General features: G+C 43.9%; 2 protein-coding genes across 6 annotated transcripts in view; one reads left to right on the top strand and one right to left on the bottom strand.

The window, feature by feature from the left end:
• LOC144133032 (galectin-4-like) overlaps positions 1–13,206 on the top strand; it is a 13,377-nt gene extending 171 nt beyond the window's left edge. Inside the window, exons 2-10 of one of the 5 annotated variants that reach the window (XM_077665839.1) lie at positions 15–130; positions 1,081–1,172; positions 1,822–2,035; positions 3,119–3,241; positions 5,002–5,223; positions 6,075–6,194; positions 8,236–8,301; positions 10,004–10,117; positions 11,347–13,206. In XM_077665839.1, coding sequence (XP_077521965.1) covers positions 107–130; positions 1,081–1,172; positions 1,822–2,035; positions 3,119–3,241; positions 5,002–5,223; positions 6,075–6,194; positions 8,236–8,301; positions 10,004–10,117; positions 11,347–11,442 — 1,071 coding nt within the window. In that variant the 5' untranslated portion in view covers positions 15–106 and the 3' untranslated portion in view covers positions 11,443–13,206. Of the gene's footprint in view, positions 131–1,080; positions 1,173–1,821; positions 2,036–3,118; positions 3,242–5,001; positions 5,224–6,074; positions 6,195–6,573; positions 6,826–8,235; positions 8,302–10,003; positions 10,118–11,346 lie in introns of those variants that run through there. The other 4 variants (XM_077665835.1, XM_077665837.1, XM_077665836.1 and 1 more) reach the window with 4 other exon arrangements.
• Positions 13,207–14,214: 1,008 nt separating this feature from the next.
• On the bottom strand, positions 14,215–14,873 carry Polr1H (RNA polymerase I subunit RpI12). Its single transcript, XM_077665840.1, has one exon. It carries the CDS (start codon positions 14,732–14,734, stop codon positions 14,366–14,368), a length of 369 nt encoding a protein of 122 aa, XP_077521966.1. The 5' UTR covers positions 14,735–14,873; the 3' UTR covers positions 14,215–14,365.
• Between the last annotated feature and the right edge of the window lie 515 nt (positions 14,874–15,388).

Here is a 15,388-nt window from a genome sequence, read left to right as displayed (position 1 = left end):
GTTTCGGGTGTAAGCTGTCAGCTTTGACGTAGTATGCACCTTTACCCCCCGCCGCCCATCTCCTAATAGCCGCCGGTGTTGCCGTCGACCGTCAGCAGTTTTAAAAATGACTTTCCCCATCTATAACCCGGTAAGAATACGCCGAACATGCCGACACCTGGGGCGCTGTCTATATATGGGCTGCCACATGCGCGCTGCTGCTTGAGTGGGCATCGGGAACGGCTTCGTGTGGTGCTCAGGAGCATTTCCCGGAACTCTTGTCTTTTCGCTATGTTTCACGCTTTTCATTTTCTGAGTCGTCAATTAAGTGAAACGTCTAAAACAAGTCAATGTTTTGTTGCTGAAGTATCCAGTTTGTAGCTAATCCGATAAGAACGTATGGCCGCCGCCGACTACTTCTACGGTCACTGCGCGATTATTGCGGCTGCAGTGTTTGCCGGCTTATCTTTAGAGTGTTGAGTCACCGTCGCTTTTGGAATTTAACGACCTGTACGGGAGTGTAGTCTGTGCTGTACTTCCAATGTTATTGCGTTTTGCTAGGTTCAGAATTCAAGCGTGTGTTGTTTGTTGTTCAGCAAGGTTCTCTTATTTGGAGCCTCGTAAACAACAGCGAAGCGGGAAACTAAACCATGAAATTGAGACGTGCTGAGGAGGGGAATGCGCTTAGCAGGGCCTGCACGCAGATAAGCAGGAACAAATCTTCAAACCGTTTTTCACTCGTGCAGTGGTTTTGGACTCAAATAAAAATTTTTGAAAATATAAAATCAAATGTGAGAATGTAGCGCTGTGAACTATTAGTAGCATTTGAACTTCACAAACCAAAGTGACAGTAATCTGCATCTCGTTTCTGTGTGCGACACTACGTGTCACACAGTTTACATATGCGGACTTGATGCAATGTGACTAATGCAATTGCTGAATCATTCCCAGTCTGTTGCATCATCTAATAAGAAAGAAACGTCTAGGTGGGAAATGTGAACACCTAGTTTTGTAGTCACATTATGTGTGCACAACAGGTAAACTTGAACATACATGGGTTTCTGTTTCGTGACAATATGTATTGCATGCACATTTTTCCAGCCCTTACCTTACGTCGGGCCCATCCCGGGTGGCGTGCTTTCTGTTGGCACACTTATCCGCATTCAGGGGACACCTCACCATACTGCAAGATGGTATGCATAAAATTCGTTGTGTGTGGCATGTAAGCTCATGTTATGAAACTGTTAAGATTCATGTGCGTCTTAGTGAGCTGCAAAAGAACTAATCACTGACTTGTTCTACGTATTGTCCAACATACCATTGTCATCCAAGCTGAAGTAATGGCTTGTGTGGTCAAGCAGGAAGCAAGCTCAGTCATATTACCTGAACCCCATGCTTGTCTTTTGGTTGTGTGGCTTGGTGACATTGCTTTTAATTTATGTATTTTATCTGCCTTCAGATTATGGAAAGCACTGTCCTAACGTTGCTTTGTGTGGAAGCAAAGGAATCATTCTTTTAACACCGGCAGCGCTAAGTCACATTACTGAACCAAAATGAATGTAATCTGCAAATATTTGCTTCCCTGTTCTCTGTTCACGTTGTTTCATCAATGGCCTCGGTCTTCAGATTGTTCATGAAGTTATTGCTCTTTATTTGAGTGATAAAACTTGCATTTAGGGAGGCAGTGCAACCTTCAAGACATAGTGCATCCAACAGTTAACTTTTGTGAATGAGCCAGAAGGATAAGATTGCTCGGTTTTTGAGTGTGTGCGCTCAGCTGTGAAATGGTGGGGTGAGACGGCACAATCCATGTCACGTGTTTTCTGTTTCTCCCACACACAGCTTTGCCATCAACCTGCAGTGCGGGCCAAACATGCACCCCCGAGACGACATCGCACTACACCTCAGCCCCGTCTTCTCACCACCGCCACGCATTGTGCGCAACTCGATTCAAACTCAGCAGTGGGGACCTGAGGAGTCACATGGCGACCCGTTCCCACTTGTTGCGGGCCAAAGCTATGAGATCCTGGTTCTCGTTGAGCATGACCACTACAAGGTGTGTTGCGGGAGCACAGCCAATTCGCACATCCACAACAAATAAGTGTCTAATTTTCAAGTACAGTGGACACTTATTATTTTGAACTTGCTTATTTTTAACTTTCAGTTTGTGTAAGTGTGGTTTGGGCTTGTTGGTCTGGTTGCATGATTAGGGGATGCAGTGCGAAATGATGAGGACAAACAAAAATGCAGGTAGGACTGGCGCTGAACTGCTGACAGTTTATTCAGAGCGAAGAGCAGCTTATAAGTGTGACCAAAACCCATATGGCAGCAAGAAAGCACGGGTAAAAAACTAGCAAAGGCGAAACAAAACCTAAAATCAGTGCATCATCCATTTGAAGTGATCTTGTGGTCCCTTAAGCATGAAGTGTAATAAAGGCAGTCTTAAATTTCAACTGGAGCTATAATATGAGCAAATCTTCAGTACGCTTTGAGTTCAAATTGTACTGGGCTATATTTTAGGGTACTATTTCTGTGCTGTTTTAAGGGTTTTCTTTGTATACACTGATTTAGTAGTGTTCTGCAGATATGACTGGGTGATGTAGTCCTCTATGTGGTGGGAATTCTTAGGCTATTAGACTCCTTCCAAGTCAACTATTGTCATGAATTATGAATGGCCTTTTTTAGGCTCCATATAAGAGAAGGAATAAAGGAAATCAACAGATGACAGGGGCCTATCAGGCTCTTTCCCAGAGCAGAGTTCATTTGAAATATTCTTACAATTTGTAATTAGAAACTCTACCTTTCTCTTTCTGTGGGGCTCATTATCATGTGCAGTGTAATTAGCTAAACATAGGTGGTTGCAAGCTTGTTGCTGTGTACAGTGCAGCTCATTGTAATGACACTTGTAAGCATCACAGCACTTGTGCAAAGTTACAACTTATGACACCATTAAAATATGCAGTATTTTCTTATTAATTTATTGTACTATGAAAATCATGCTTAGTATATAAATTTATTGCCAGCACCTGTCTTCACTGTGAGCATAACAGCTGTTTCGAAGTTGATTACAAGTGTGTAAATTTGGAGCACCAGCTTCGGCACATGTTCATATGTTGAGAGGAGGACCACTGCCCTGCAGATTGCCATCAACAGCAGGCACTATGCGGAGTTCCGGCATCGTATTCCACTTCATCGAGTCACCCACCTGACCATGGATGGCGACACCACAATCAGCCTGGTTCAGTTCGAAGGATCACCTTCGGTGAGAAGTGGCAGTGCCGCTTAAATAAATAGCACCGCTGTTGAGCCAACACAGATGTTATCATGGGGCTTTGCAAAGTTGCGTTTTAATAGCTTGATGGAAAAGCTGCTGCTGCATGTGCATGCTACATGTTTTGCACTTTTTCAGTTATTTCTTGACCATTCTTTTAGCGTTTTACCTTCGAGCTCCTGTGTTTGTACAAAGAGACACTGGCATTTTATGTGCTGTTATACTTGGTAGTGTAAACAGACGAGGGTATGCCGGTTGTATAAATGTCCTCTGACAGTGCAGGTGGTTTAATGTTTTGATAGAGACCTGAGCCGTTTTTCAGCAATGCATAGTTTCCTGTGTTTACACCATTTGAGGCCTGAATCTAGAAATGTCTCTTAGTCTGTTCCTTTTTTCAGTACAGTCACTAGAAAAGCCACTTTTCTTTTGTTTTTTGTTAGCTTAGGCACCATGTTTGGCTATTGTTTTAGGAATTGAGTTGCAAATGTTTGGAACATTTATGAAAACTGTGTGATTTTGCTTTTTATTTTCTACCCATACAGGCACCAATGGTAAGGATTATGTTTTGTGTTGTTCCCTGTTCTTACAGGATTGAAGTATATGGATTTGTTATAAGCTTACACATGAGAGAAAGTCATTTTTAGAGCTTAATACACCTTATATGCTCCGTTTAATACATAGCAGGCAACGCTGCCAAAGCTAACGCGCCTGTTTGCGCAGGCTAAATCCATGCCCAAAAAGTAGTTCACCATACAATCACAGTGACCACAGACATATTTCACGCAGCAAAGTAATCTCAAGTACCGTGAGTGACAACCTCTTGCCACATTTTCGTCCTGCGACTCCTCGAAACTTCGAATGATACGCGGCTCGCAGGGTGAATCACACTTACTCCATCTGCACCTAAGATGTAGTCCACACTTGATGAAAATTATGGCAAGAGGGCCCCCAACACTGTGCGCCTCACAGCTTTGACTATGCTTTTCAGTGCTACCACTTCGTTTTATATCGCTCTGTGTTTTCGTTCAAACACTCGCTGAGGCTTCGAGAAGAACAAGTGATACATGGCGGAGTAATATGGTTTCATGGGCACACTGATTCCGCACCTCCGCAGCATTGCCTGCTATGTATGAAACGGAGTATAGGCACGAATTATGTACAGAATTATAGCATTACACATTTTCTTTGGCTTGCTGCAATTGCAGTGATGTGGCTCCAGTGTATATTTGTGTTAATACTTTCAGTAGCATTGTGTTTCTGACAGCTCTATATATTCAACCCTTAAAATTTTTACCATTAGTTTAACTGCTGGGATAGATCAGCTTGGTGGAAAGGTTATCAGTGTACAGTCACGTTTGAGGATGTCGAACATTTCAGAAATGTTCAAGCATGATTACGTAGCTCATCAAAGAATAAGCTTCAGTGGTTCACATAAAGAGAGCACTCTTTCATCTCTGCTGTGTAGCTTTTTAATATTTACTATAATCCACAGAATGTGCAGAGCTAAGTTTACATGCGTTCACACTATGCAAGCGCAAGCAATTGTGCTGCCTCTCAAATTGGACTCACAGCTGCGAGGCCAGCTACTGGTTTAAGTGAAGAGTATTACGCACAAGAAAAATACTTTCTTGTTGCCTTTCTAACCTAGTACCTGTCATGCCATGTCTGTTGGTAGTATAGAGTGCCCACCCGATTGTGGCATTTTCTGCCTAGCCTCAAGACTGAAGGCAATATCAAATATTCTCCCCCAGATGGCTCCACCAGCTTCCGGCATGGGCATGCCAATGCCGATGCCAGTGCCTTCAGGCCGGATATCACCGTACGGTGACACGGCACCATATCCTCCACAAGCGGGCTATCCTCCAGCTGGTGGCTACTACCCGCCAAGTGGCATGCCACCTGCATACCCCGGAGGAGGTTATCCCGCTGCTTCTGGGGGGTACCCAGCTCATGGAGCAGGGGTGCAGTACGTTGTGAGTATGCGGAATTATTGTTGGAGCTTCATGATTGCCTCTTGTGTTATGCATACTGCGCAAGGTTTTTTTTCATGTATGCAGCACTCAACATGAGCTCTGTATGTACCCAGTCTTGTAGCTATGAGATTCTTGAAATGATAATGAGTTTGGTATGCCTTTGGAATGCACAGTTTATTAAGTATTTATTAACAGACTGTCGGGCTCCAGCAGAGCAGTTACAAAGCCTCTGAAAATTCAACTGTCTTATAAGTGCTCTTGATAAACGGCAGTAGTTTGAATTCATGTGGGGACTCGCACATAAACCAGTTTTGATCACTGCTAATAAACGGAAAGAATAGCTGTGTCCTCCTTGATCACCTTCGTCTTTGATCTTTTCTCGTGCTAAAGGAAGCGAGCACGTAAAAAAGGAGGCATAATGTTTCACTTCTCTTTTTGTGGAGGGTGGCAGGACAACGCTTTTATTCTCAGTTGTGAAGTAATCCACTCAGAGCAAGAGGACCTTTGCACTGTCGACTACCATGTTTAAATTGTTGTGAATTTGAGTCGTGCAAATGCAGCTCTCATGATCACCCTGGGTGGGTGCACATTTTTTTTATTAGAGTTGACATTGGTGTCTTGAAATGATTTATCGCTCTCCCATCTCCAATGCTCAGAGAACAGGGTGGCTATCATATACTTCTTATCGGGAAATGTGTTTGCTGCCATTTTGCCTTCTTCGCCTCCGCCATTTCCGTGTGTTATTTCTTGTTTGCCCTGCTTTTTTTATCTCTTATTTGTCTTCGTGTTTGTCTCCGTCTTGTCCATGTTGTCTGTGTTTCCCGTTGCTGTCTCTCTGAACGGCCCCGTAGCCGCACCCCACGGACCAGAAACGCAGCTCCGGCTTGGGTGGCATGGGAACTGGCTTGGGCGCCGGATTGGCAGCCGGAGCCGCTGCTCTTGCAGGCACATCACTTCTGAAGCACGGGATGGTAGATACACTCATCTCATTTCACTTGTTCACAGTTGTAAACATTTGCAATGCCCTCATCAAGCAATGCTTATGATGCTTGCTTAATCTTTCCGGGCAGTCTAGCACTGTGGCTTTTCTGCTCTGTGTCGCAGTGCATGCTTTAAAAATTCGGTAGGTTGTCAGATGTACCGTGTTTTCAGTGCAGTTTGCCGCATTCACTGTGGAAACAATGTTGTGATCTTTCATCTGTATGCGTTACCCTCTTGAAGTTTTAACTCTGTATGTGCATGTCCTTATCACTAAATGTTCACAAACTGAATGTATATCGCTTCTATTGCACCCGAGTTGGGGACAGAACGATACTAAGCATTGTGTTTGGTTTTCATTTCGTTCCACAGAATGCATTGTCTGCTGTTAAAAACATGGCTGAAGTAAGGATTTCACTGGGAAAAATGTTTCTTATGTCCTTTTCTAATTTGACTGCATGCATATATCACATGGCCATGCTTTGCTTTGAAGAACGAGTGTCGGGGGTGAATGGTGTTTGTTGTTTCTGTGTTCATTTACTTGCACAGCATGCCCACAGGGTAGATTTGCATATTTCAAGAGAATTCTCAAATTTCAGCCGAGTTTAACGATAAACGTTCCGAATTTACTTTGTTGTGATATGACAAGTCACTTTCTGATATTTGTTGTCAATATGGTTTCTGTTTTAGCAGCAGCCTGCTGTAAACTGCAATGGCTGAATGCACTCAAGGAAGTTTTGTGTTATTTCATTCAGTGTGTACCTTGCTTTGCCTACACAGAACAGTGTAAATGACACTGTATGTCCCCGGGATCTGAAATGATAACTGTGTTTCTATCATCTTCTTTAATTTGCTTCTAAATGTATTGAATTTTATTTTAGTAGTGCAGAAGCTAATGAACAAGGGAATTCTGTGCATCACCCTCAGCCCTGTTAGAAAGAGCAGAGGTCGATTCTTCTTTCAAGGCATGTGGCACAGGCTGTGTGTCTATAGAATAATGTCAGTGTGAACATCAAGTTTATTAAATTCAGAAACTGCAGTGATGATTGCGTAGGGGTGGCACTGAAAATGATCACTGATACATAGAGATTTTTCATAGCCAAAAAAAAAAAGAAAGTGTATGTTTCTTGTTCTGCTGCTTACAAAGCCTGTCTGATGAACTGACAGACTGCAGTTTATAAATGGTAGCTGTGAGCTGGATTGTATATTGACGGTGTTGCTGCAGAACAGAATTTGCGTCGAAAGTTCGTCAGCTTCTGAAGTTGGCAAATGTTTTAAAGCAAACACCCCACTGTTTAAAGGGACACGGAGGAACTCTTTGTTGCCAGGTTGATATTGTTCGGCGGCAGAAAGGTGCATTTATTACTGAGAAAATTAGATTTAACATCCGCCACTGAGCTCAAACTTGTAAAGGGACTCTGTGATCACTGGTCAGAAGCATTAACCACCTAGCGGACTTGGATGAGATAGGCTCGTCAGAAGTTGACGGTCATTTCTGGCGCATGACGAGTCCAGCTTGTTGTATGTTTTCTGACACTGCATATCCAGTCTAAGGCAAGTATTGCTCGTTCAAAGCATTTTATTTGGTTTGCCAACAGATGGCAGCACGGGTACTGAATGAACATTTCGGCACCGTTTTATAAAAAAAAAAAGTGTCCTTTAGTGGGGAAACGTCACAGCAGTTTGCTTGTGAAGATGGCCAGTAGTGGGGATACTTGTATTTTATTTTTGTCCTTTTCCATCTTATAAAATCTCTATTTTCGGTGAAAGGGGACTCTGAATTTGTTGTAAGAACAGCATAATTAATCGATTAGGCCAATTTCAGTATGTTTTCAGTGTTCCTCTTAGTTGCACATTGTATGAGGTCAAATCATTCATGTGTCAGTGCCTTACTTATCATGATCAGATGTGACCACAGAAACACTGACACCAGTTTAGGTCCAGTGTTCTGGATGTCCATTGACCGGTAATGAAATGGGTCGTCATTTGTCTGTCATCTGAATGTTGGTTGACCGTCATGTGTCTTTGTGCTAGGGTCACAAGTCGGGCTTGGTGCCAGCTGTCGCGGGAGCTGCCCTGTCCCACGGCCTTCACCACAAGGTGGCGCACATGCATATCATGCGTTGCCGTGCATATGGCAACTGCTGCATCGGCCTTTGTGGCCACTAACCTTGCACAGCGTTGACAGCTCATCGCCAAGCACGACTTGTCCTAACATGGCTGTTTTTTGCCACCTCTTGTGCTATGTGTGAAGTGCATGTCCTACCTAACCTGTGCGGTGTGTGTGCGTGTACGACTCCTTTCATGAATGTTCTGGCTCATTTTCCTGTCTGTGCCTTTGGTTGGCTTTTGGGACTTTTCGCTTCTTGGGGGTTGATAAGTTTTTGTAATCAACTGCACAAAGTCACTACTTGGCTGATTTAACTTTTCAGGCTTTTATTGTTACGTTGACTGTAATGTTGAGCTAAAAATTCTGGTAGGAAATAACGCCTTTAATCACCTTATTGTGCATGTAGTTATGATGCTAACTTCAGATTAAATTGTAGTAGTGAATAACAGGTTAATGCAATGAAACGGTGCCGCATAGCAAACTTTGTTTCAAGATTTGATGTCCGGTGCAACCATGGTGTACAGTGGTATGAGGTTGAGAAGAGAGGTAATTTTTTTATACTTGCTTGCTAGTGCCTCGTTGACATGGTGTTTCTGCTGGTGCATCTGCTGAAACAATGCGCAAATGCGTTAGGCCATGTTCAGTCGTGCTAATCACAGTAATATAACATTGTATACTTTCTGTAAAAGCTCTAACCTCATTGTTTCAGACCAGGGCGTTTGGTAAGCGTGTCCCGTGGTCGCAATTTGCTTGAACCTAGGTGTGCACTGTAGCTTGTGTGTATAGTAATTTGGCTTATTCTTTTATCAAACAGCTAATGGCCTTTCCCTGAAATGATATACCCTATTGCTTTCAGCACGAATGACCTTCTTCCCAAATTGAATAGTTAAGGTGGCAGCCCCAAAATGGCATAGCATTAGCGCTGTGTAGTTCTTGTATTTTTTTGCTTCCCAATAAGTTGAAAAACATTCTTGCTCATAAAGAAAATTGTATGCCATGTTTATAGATCTTTAGAGAGGCCTCCTGCTGTAGTGCATTAAACTGCCATGCAATCTGTTATGACGGCTGGAACTGCAAGCCTCAGGGACCTGACTGACAGAGGGATGCTGCTTGCATGCATGTATGCATGCTAAGTAGTACTGGCTTTTCTTATTTGTAAATAAAAACAAATGAGTCTAGGCAGTGAAGTGGATTGGGCTACTTGATGAGGATGAATATACGTAATTAAGTTGCACAAAGGTGGAGCGGAGATGGTTGCACACACATGTGTGGGTGTTTGTGTTCCCTTCTGTGTTTTTGTATGTGTGTGGCTTAAACATGTGCTCTCAATTCTGTGGTAGAAGTGGCCACACAGCACAAACTACGGGCGTGTAAATATTTTACGGCGGTCATATTTATCTCACTTTTTCTTGCTTGGCTCGCAAACTTTTTTTCTCCAGGACTGAGAGCAGAAGTAGACTTGCTGTACGGCTGGCGTCGAAAGTTTATGGAACACGATTTCCACCAAATATTTCAATTTCTTCATGTCGAGGTTGCGTTACTTGTGAATGGTTCTTCGTGAAATTCACACTCCGAGGTCTGGGCTGTATGCGTCTATGCCAGGCTGGTTGCCTCTTCAAGCAACGCTGCTTACCGTTTGTTAATTTTTAATTTATGTGTATGACAATTGTGCGCCTCGTTTTTTATGTGCAGTCTCATGGATACAAGCCTAAGTCCAGTATGCCGCTCCCCATTGGTGCTGGGACCCTGGGCACAGGACTGGCTGTAGGCGCAGCTGCCCTCGGCACTGCGGTCTTGGCAAAGAAGGTTGGTTAACTGACCCATGCTCTGCAGTCTGTGGCTGTTGGCAGTTAATGTTTTTAACTAGTCAAACGTACTCATATATTTGAAAACTGTGCAGACAAGACTACGTGCCGACCTGCATGTCAAGCTATGATGCATGCTGTTTCGCTCTTTCTTCGATGTCCGACATGGTGGCTTAAGTGGCCGTGGCGCTTGACTGTCGAGGCCAAGGATGCAGGATCGAATCGTAGCTGCTACATAATGTCAGTGGACATTGATAGTTGAAGTGAATTGGCATTGCATTAGAGCCCTCAGGTAGTAGAAATTAATCCGGAGCTGTCCGCTATGACGTCCCTCAGAGCCCACCCACAGATTTGGGGCTTTGAACCCCCGCATACCACATACCACTATTTCTCTGCCCCCCACTCCTTTTTTTTTTTTGCGTGAAGCAAGCAAGAGTCATTGAGTGCACTATAAGAGCTTGTAACGAGCTGTGCCATTTTTGCTTGTCATTCTAGGCCTTTTTGTCATGAACTCCAGCCTCAGGTACCATGTGTGTTCTATAAAGAATTATGAGAATGATGGTGACACAGAAAAGAAACTATGCGATCATTGGTTTCCTATTGTCATGAAATGTGTTGAACCCTCACGCGATTATGAAGTAGCACCGCACAAAACACGAGCATACTCTACAGCTGCAAGTTGCAGTTCTGGCAACAAGCTCCGTTTACTGTGGGAAGTATTGGCGCCTGTCCTGTTGTGTTCTTGTGCCTCTTTTGTTCTTTTCGCGCCGTCCTGACATCATCCAGAAGTATTGGAACAGTGCATCTGGTGGGAGTTTGAAGGCACCTAAACAAGTTATAAATTCTATTTAAATTATTCATGTTGAAATTTTCGCTCACGGAAATACATAACTGTGCTGTTTGCATGAATTCCTGATCATAGAAAACACAGGCTTTCTCATGCCCAGAATTATAACACTGGCTCCTGGAGCAGCAGAGTCTTCTTTTCTTACTTGGTTTGTCTAGGGCCTCATCTCCAGTTATTACTGCACTTTGACTGCCTCAAACTTTGAGACTGCCAGCTATTGAAGATTTTGTCACTCGCTGGAACCTGCAGGTGCTGCCCCAGAATAATCTGCGCTTTCCAGCTGTGCATTTCAGTCACGGTCATTACGGTCTCGCTGACCAAACATTGCTGAGATCGCTGGGCTGCCGTCAAGCCGCTCTCGCATTTCTCCATTGCGTGTGCAGCTCAAGCCGAAGAAGATGTTCAAGCACAAGCACAAGCATGGCTGGAAGGGGTGGAGTAGCAGCAGCAGCAGCTCGAGCTCGAGCGAAGAGGAGTGAAGAGCTTTTCGTCACTTTATCGCTCGAAGAACTGATGGCAAGCATTGTCGTCCCATCAACTGGGCTTTGTAAAACTACTTCCAAGACGTCCTCCATATACGCTGCACCCTTTTCTTTTATGTTGCTTTTTTTTTCTCAGCAGTGTCTCCTGGCTTAAACAATTGCTTTGATGAAGACTGCCTGCTAGATTTTTTGTCTTAAACTAAAGGTGCAAACTGTGATCTGGGTGGAGTGCGCAAAGCCCACTTGTCCTTTGGGACTTAGGATAGAGTCCAGTGCACCTGGTCCTTTGGACCCTGGTAGTTGTGCTGGAAGTTAAAGCACTCACTCAGATCTTTACCTTACTGTTGAATTAGTTGTGAAGCTTGGTACGTAAAGAAATGAAATGTTATGTTTTTTTTTCTGAAATATTTAGTAAGGTTGAGCCCAGGTGCTGTGAATCTTGAATGGTTGCTGCCATTAGAATCGATTGTGGCAAGTGATACAAAATAAGTTGGCACTAGAAATGTGCAAAAATGGTGCTTTCCAAAAGGGCTGGAATATGGCTTGCTTATTCATTTACATGAAAACGTTTTTAAACTTTGGAGTTCCTTGCTTCCTTATCTACTGACGACATTTCAGTCTTCTGTCAGAGTAATGCTCACTTAGAGGAAATGTGGATTTTCTGAGATGCACAGTAACATTCCTGGGACTGCTTTTTGGGTCACGGCTTTTGTTGAAGATGCTTACACTTTAAAGGCTAGATTGTGTTGTTTCTGACTGGGACATTTTGTTTAGGTTCAGGTTGATTATTTTTTCCAGGGACTTTTGGTTCAGATTCAGCCACCACCTCATTATTGTAAAGCACCTTTTCGATCCAGTTTGCATGCTCCATCTTAAAAGCTTTCTCACCATCTTCCAAGGTCTATTGCAGACAGTATTGTTTACAAACACAGCTCGTCAACTTGTCCTGTTTAAAATGTGAAAAATGCAGCATGAAATACAACATTGGTGCTTAACCACGTGTGCTACAAGTAGGTATGTGTTGCCTACTAAAAATGTTTATCATTTATGCATTGTTAGCTTTATTTGCAAATGCATGCGGGCCAGTGATTGAGCAGCATGGTTTTTAATCGCCGATTGTGCTGGTTTTGGAAATCTGTGTACATCTTTCATCAGGCTTAATTGTCTTCTATGGCTACAGCGTCGTAAATCTTATTTGCAGAGCAACATCTGTCAAGTCTGCTGCTTCTGTGTTCGTGACACTCATTGGTTGGGCATATGATGCCAATACAGCTTCAGCGGAAAAAGATTAACACAAGTGATCGACAACCAGCCGGGCGGAAAAAAAAAATATTTGCAAGTGGCGACTTTCTGCGCTCTTGTGAACCGCAGTGCTGCGTGTGGGAGTCATTTCGCAGCAGTCACCACTAAATTGTGTTAATCTTTTTCTGATGCTGCTAGCTATAAATGGTTAAAGGTATCTCAGAAAGGACATTGCTTTGTACTCCTGAAGCAAGGGTTGAGATGCACATCCAATGTGTGTTCTCATACACGGGTTGCACATCAGGTTGCCTTTATCATAACAAAGCATCTGTCAAAGTTCTGTTACTGTACAGTGAAAGGAATTGATCGATGTCCTGATCAGCATTTGTTTTCCTGTTTATGATGTTGATTTTCAGTATCAGCAGAAATCAATATTTTTACTCTATGCATCGCCCGAATGTATATGATCACATGAAGGAATCAATGAATGCAATAAAAATTTTGCTCTTGTTTCCATTTGCTATGTGTTTTATTGAGATATTCTTGTGCCTCATGTACGAGCACATATAGATCACACTCAAACACCAAAATTTAAAAAGGAGGCATATTTTAACCTCTGAAACAGTAACGAGTAACGATATTCAGCAGGGATGATGCCATGACGACTTAAACACACAGACACGTTCTGTCGTGTTCCTCCTACAATCCAGAAGCATGGCAAACTAACACTGTGCAATTCAGGTCATGCAGACATCAGTAATGCTAAAAGCTATGTGCTTTTTTAACTGTTACGAATGCACGCAGAATGCCTGTGGTTCCAGTTTGCTTTGTACTTGCATAACACGACAAGTGAAATGCCAGCACTAAAAATTGTTAGTGGTGGTGTTGCACCAGCTAATTGTGGTCCAACTATCGAAGCACATTCTCTGTGAGAGTGGTTCACGACTGGCTTGGGCTGATCACTTGGGGCCAATCAGGCATACTGTAGTCGTAACACCAGCCAATTGTGGGCTGTTCTAACACCTAATGGCTTTGGCCAAAAGTTGTGAAACATTTTGTGCTGGCTACTATGAACTCTCGAAAGGCAGATAAATTCGACTAAGCCAATAAACCATGGTGTCTACGGCGAGGTAAGGCGTAAAATCAAGTTCACTTGACAACCCCGAATGTCGACGACACCAGTGGAATTACTGTGCCGTGATGTTACTCATTTTCGCATCACGGCTGTAAATGCAGATCCTGCCGAGTTCCCAATCAAGAAACGCCAATTTAAGCAGGCGGAGTACTTTCCTAATCAATAGCCACTGCATTAATCTGCAATTAATCTGCAGTGATTCGTTCCCGAACGGCCCCATTTCTTGCTTCCACAGCTGGGAAACCACCTGCATCACTGTTTCAGGAGCGCGCTCGACTGAATTAACGCACAAGACGCAATACGCGAATATGTATTTTTTTTTCTTTTACTACCGTGAATTTCGAGACGGCGCATTCAACGTTACTTGGTCCTCTCGATGCTGGTCACACGCAACACCAGCACTGACGCGTGTTCAGGGCTGAAGTTTCTAGGGAGGCGAGCTTCGCCACAGCACACAACTTTCCCGCCAAAAACTGCAGCACAGACCGCCGCGCACGTGTTCAGTGAGCACAAATGTTTGGCGCGGGACTTCCGCTGGTTCGTTCACGAGTTCTCCGTCTCCTGGAAGAGGCACTCGGGGCACGAATAAAAAATGGTCTGCCCTTCATCGGCTGACCTCGTCTGCAGCGTGGCGTAGGTCATGCCCTCGTGGCCGCACCGCGAGCACTTGCGGTCGACCAGCGGTCCGGCAGACTTAGCGCCCGCCCCGGGCGCGGCCTTCTTGAGTGCGGCAGCGCGGTCGTTGAAGACCACCGTGGAGGTCGTCTCGAGGCCATCGAAGCACCGCACGTCGATCTTCATGCCGCACAACTTGCACACCACGAAGTCGTCGTAGCCCGGCAACGGCAGCACGGCCCCGCACCGCTTGCAGAAATCGGGGTCCGAGGCAAACAGATCCGACGTCTCCATCATACTTCGCGTTGCTGTGGTCGATTGAAACTTTCGCGAAGATTCGGCAATCCAGCAGCGAAAAGCGGCGCTGATCAGCGTCGAGATAGCTATCAGCGACGCAGCTAGAAAGCACTAGAACCTGCTAGAACATTCAAGCACACTTACTACCGCTGGAGGCTGCCATTATGTTTGTTACGTCACAGCCCGTTATTTGTGGTCTGAGATAGATAGCAAATATAGCAAACAAAATAACAGGAGAACTTCAACAGCAAATTATTACAGCGATTTAGAGAAAATAAACAGTGATTACGGACAAGACAAAAACAACGTGATAGTGACGCAACGTTGACGTCACAGAACAACGCTAGTCTTTGGCGAGCTTTTCACGGTCTTTAGTGCACACAATAAAACCTAGAACTGTGTCCTTGTCAAACCGTGCAGCAGCTGCTACCTTTTCCGCGTATTAGGTTATAAAATTGTGTACGCGCAATTTTACTACGATGACTCATCGCATAGTACAGAAATGCGTCATAATGACGACAACGCTGCGCATACAAACGTCACGCTATTAACGTTTGAAAGAACTAACTGCACCTCATTCATTTTGACATTTAAACTTTTAAAACCGAAAGTTAGATTTAACAAATTTAAGGTACAATAAAAACAAGTTGTTTT

The sequence above is a fragment of the Amblyomma americanum genome, chromosome 5, assembly GCF_052857255.1.
Source record: "Amblyomma americanum isolate KBUSLIRL-KWMA chromosome 5, ASM5285725v1, whole genome shotgun sequence".
Lineage (NCBI taxonomy): Eukaryota > Metazoa > Arthropoda > Arachnida > Ixodida > Ixodidae > Amblyomma > Amblyomma americanum.
The sequence above is the reverse complement of the archived record's forward strand: the minus strand, read 5'-3'. Positions and strand labels throughout refer to the sequence as shown.

Coding starts and splice junctions, on each gene's coding strand:
- Polr1H (XM_077665840.1), bottom strand. CDS start 14,734: ATGATGGAGACGTCGGATCTGTTTGCCTCGGACCCCGATTTCTGCAAG.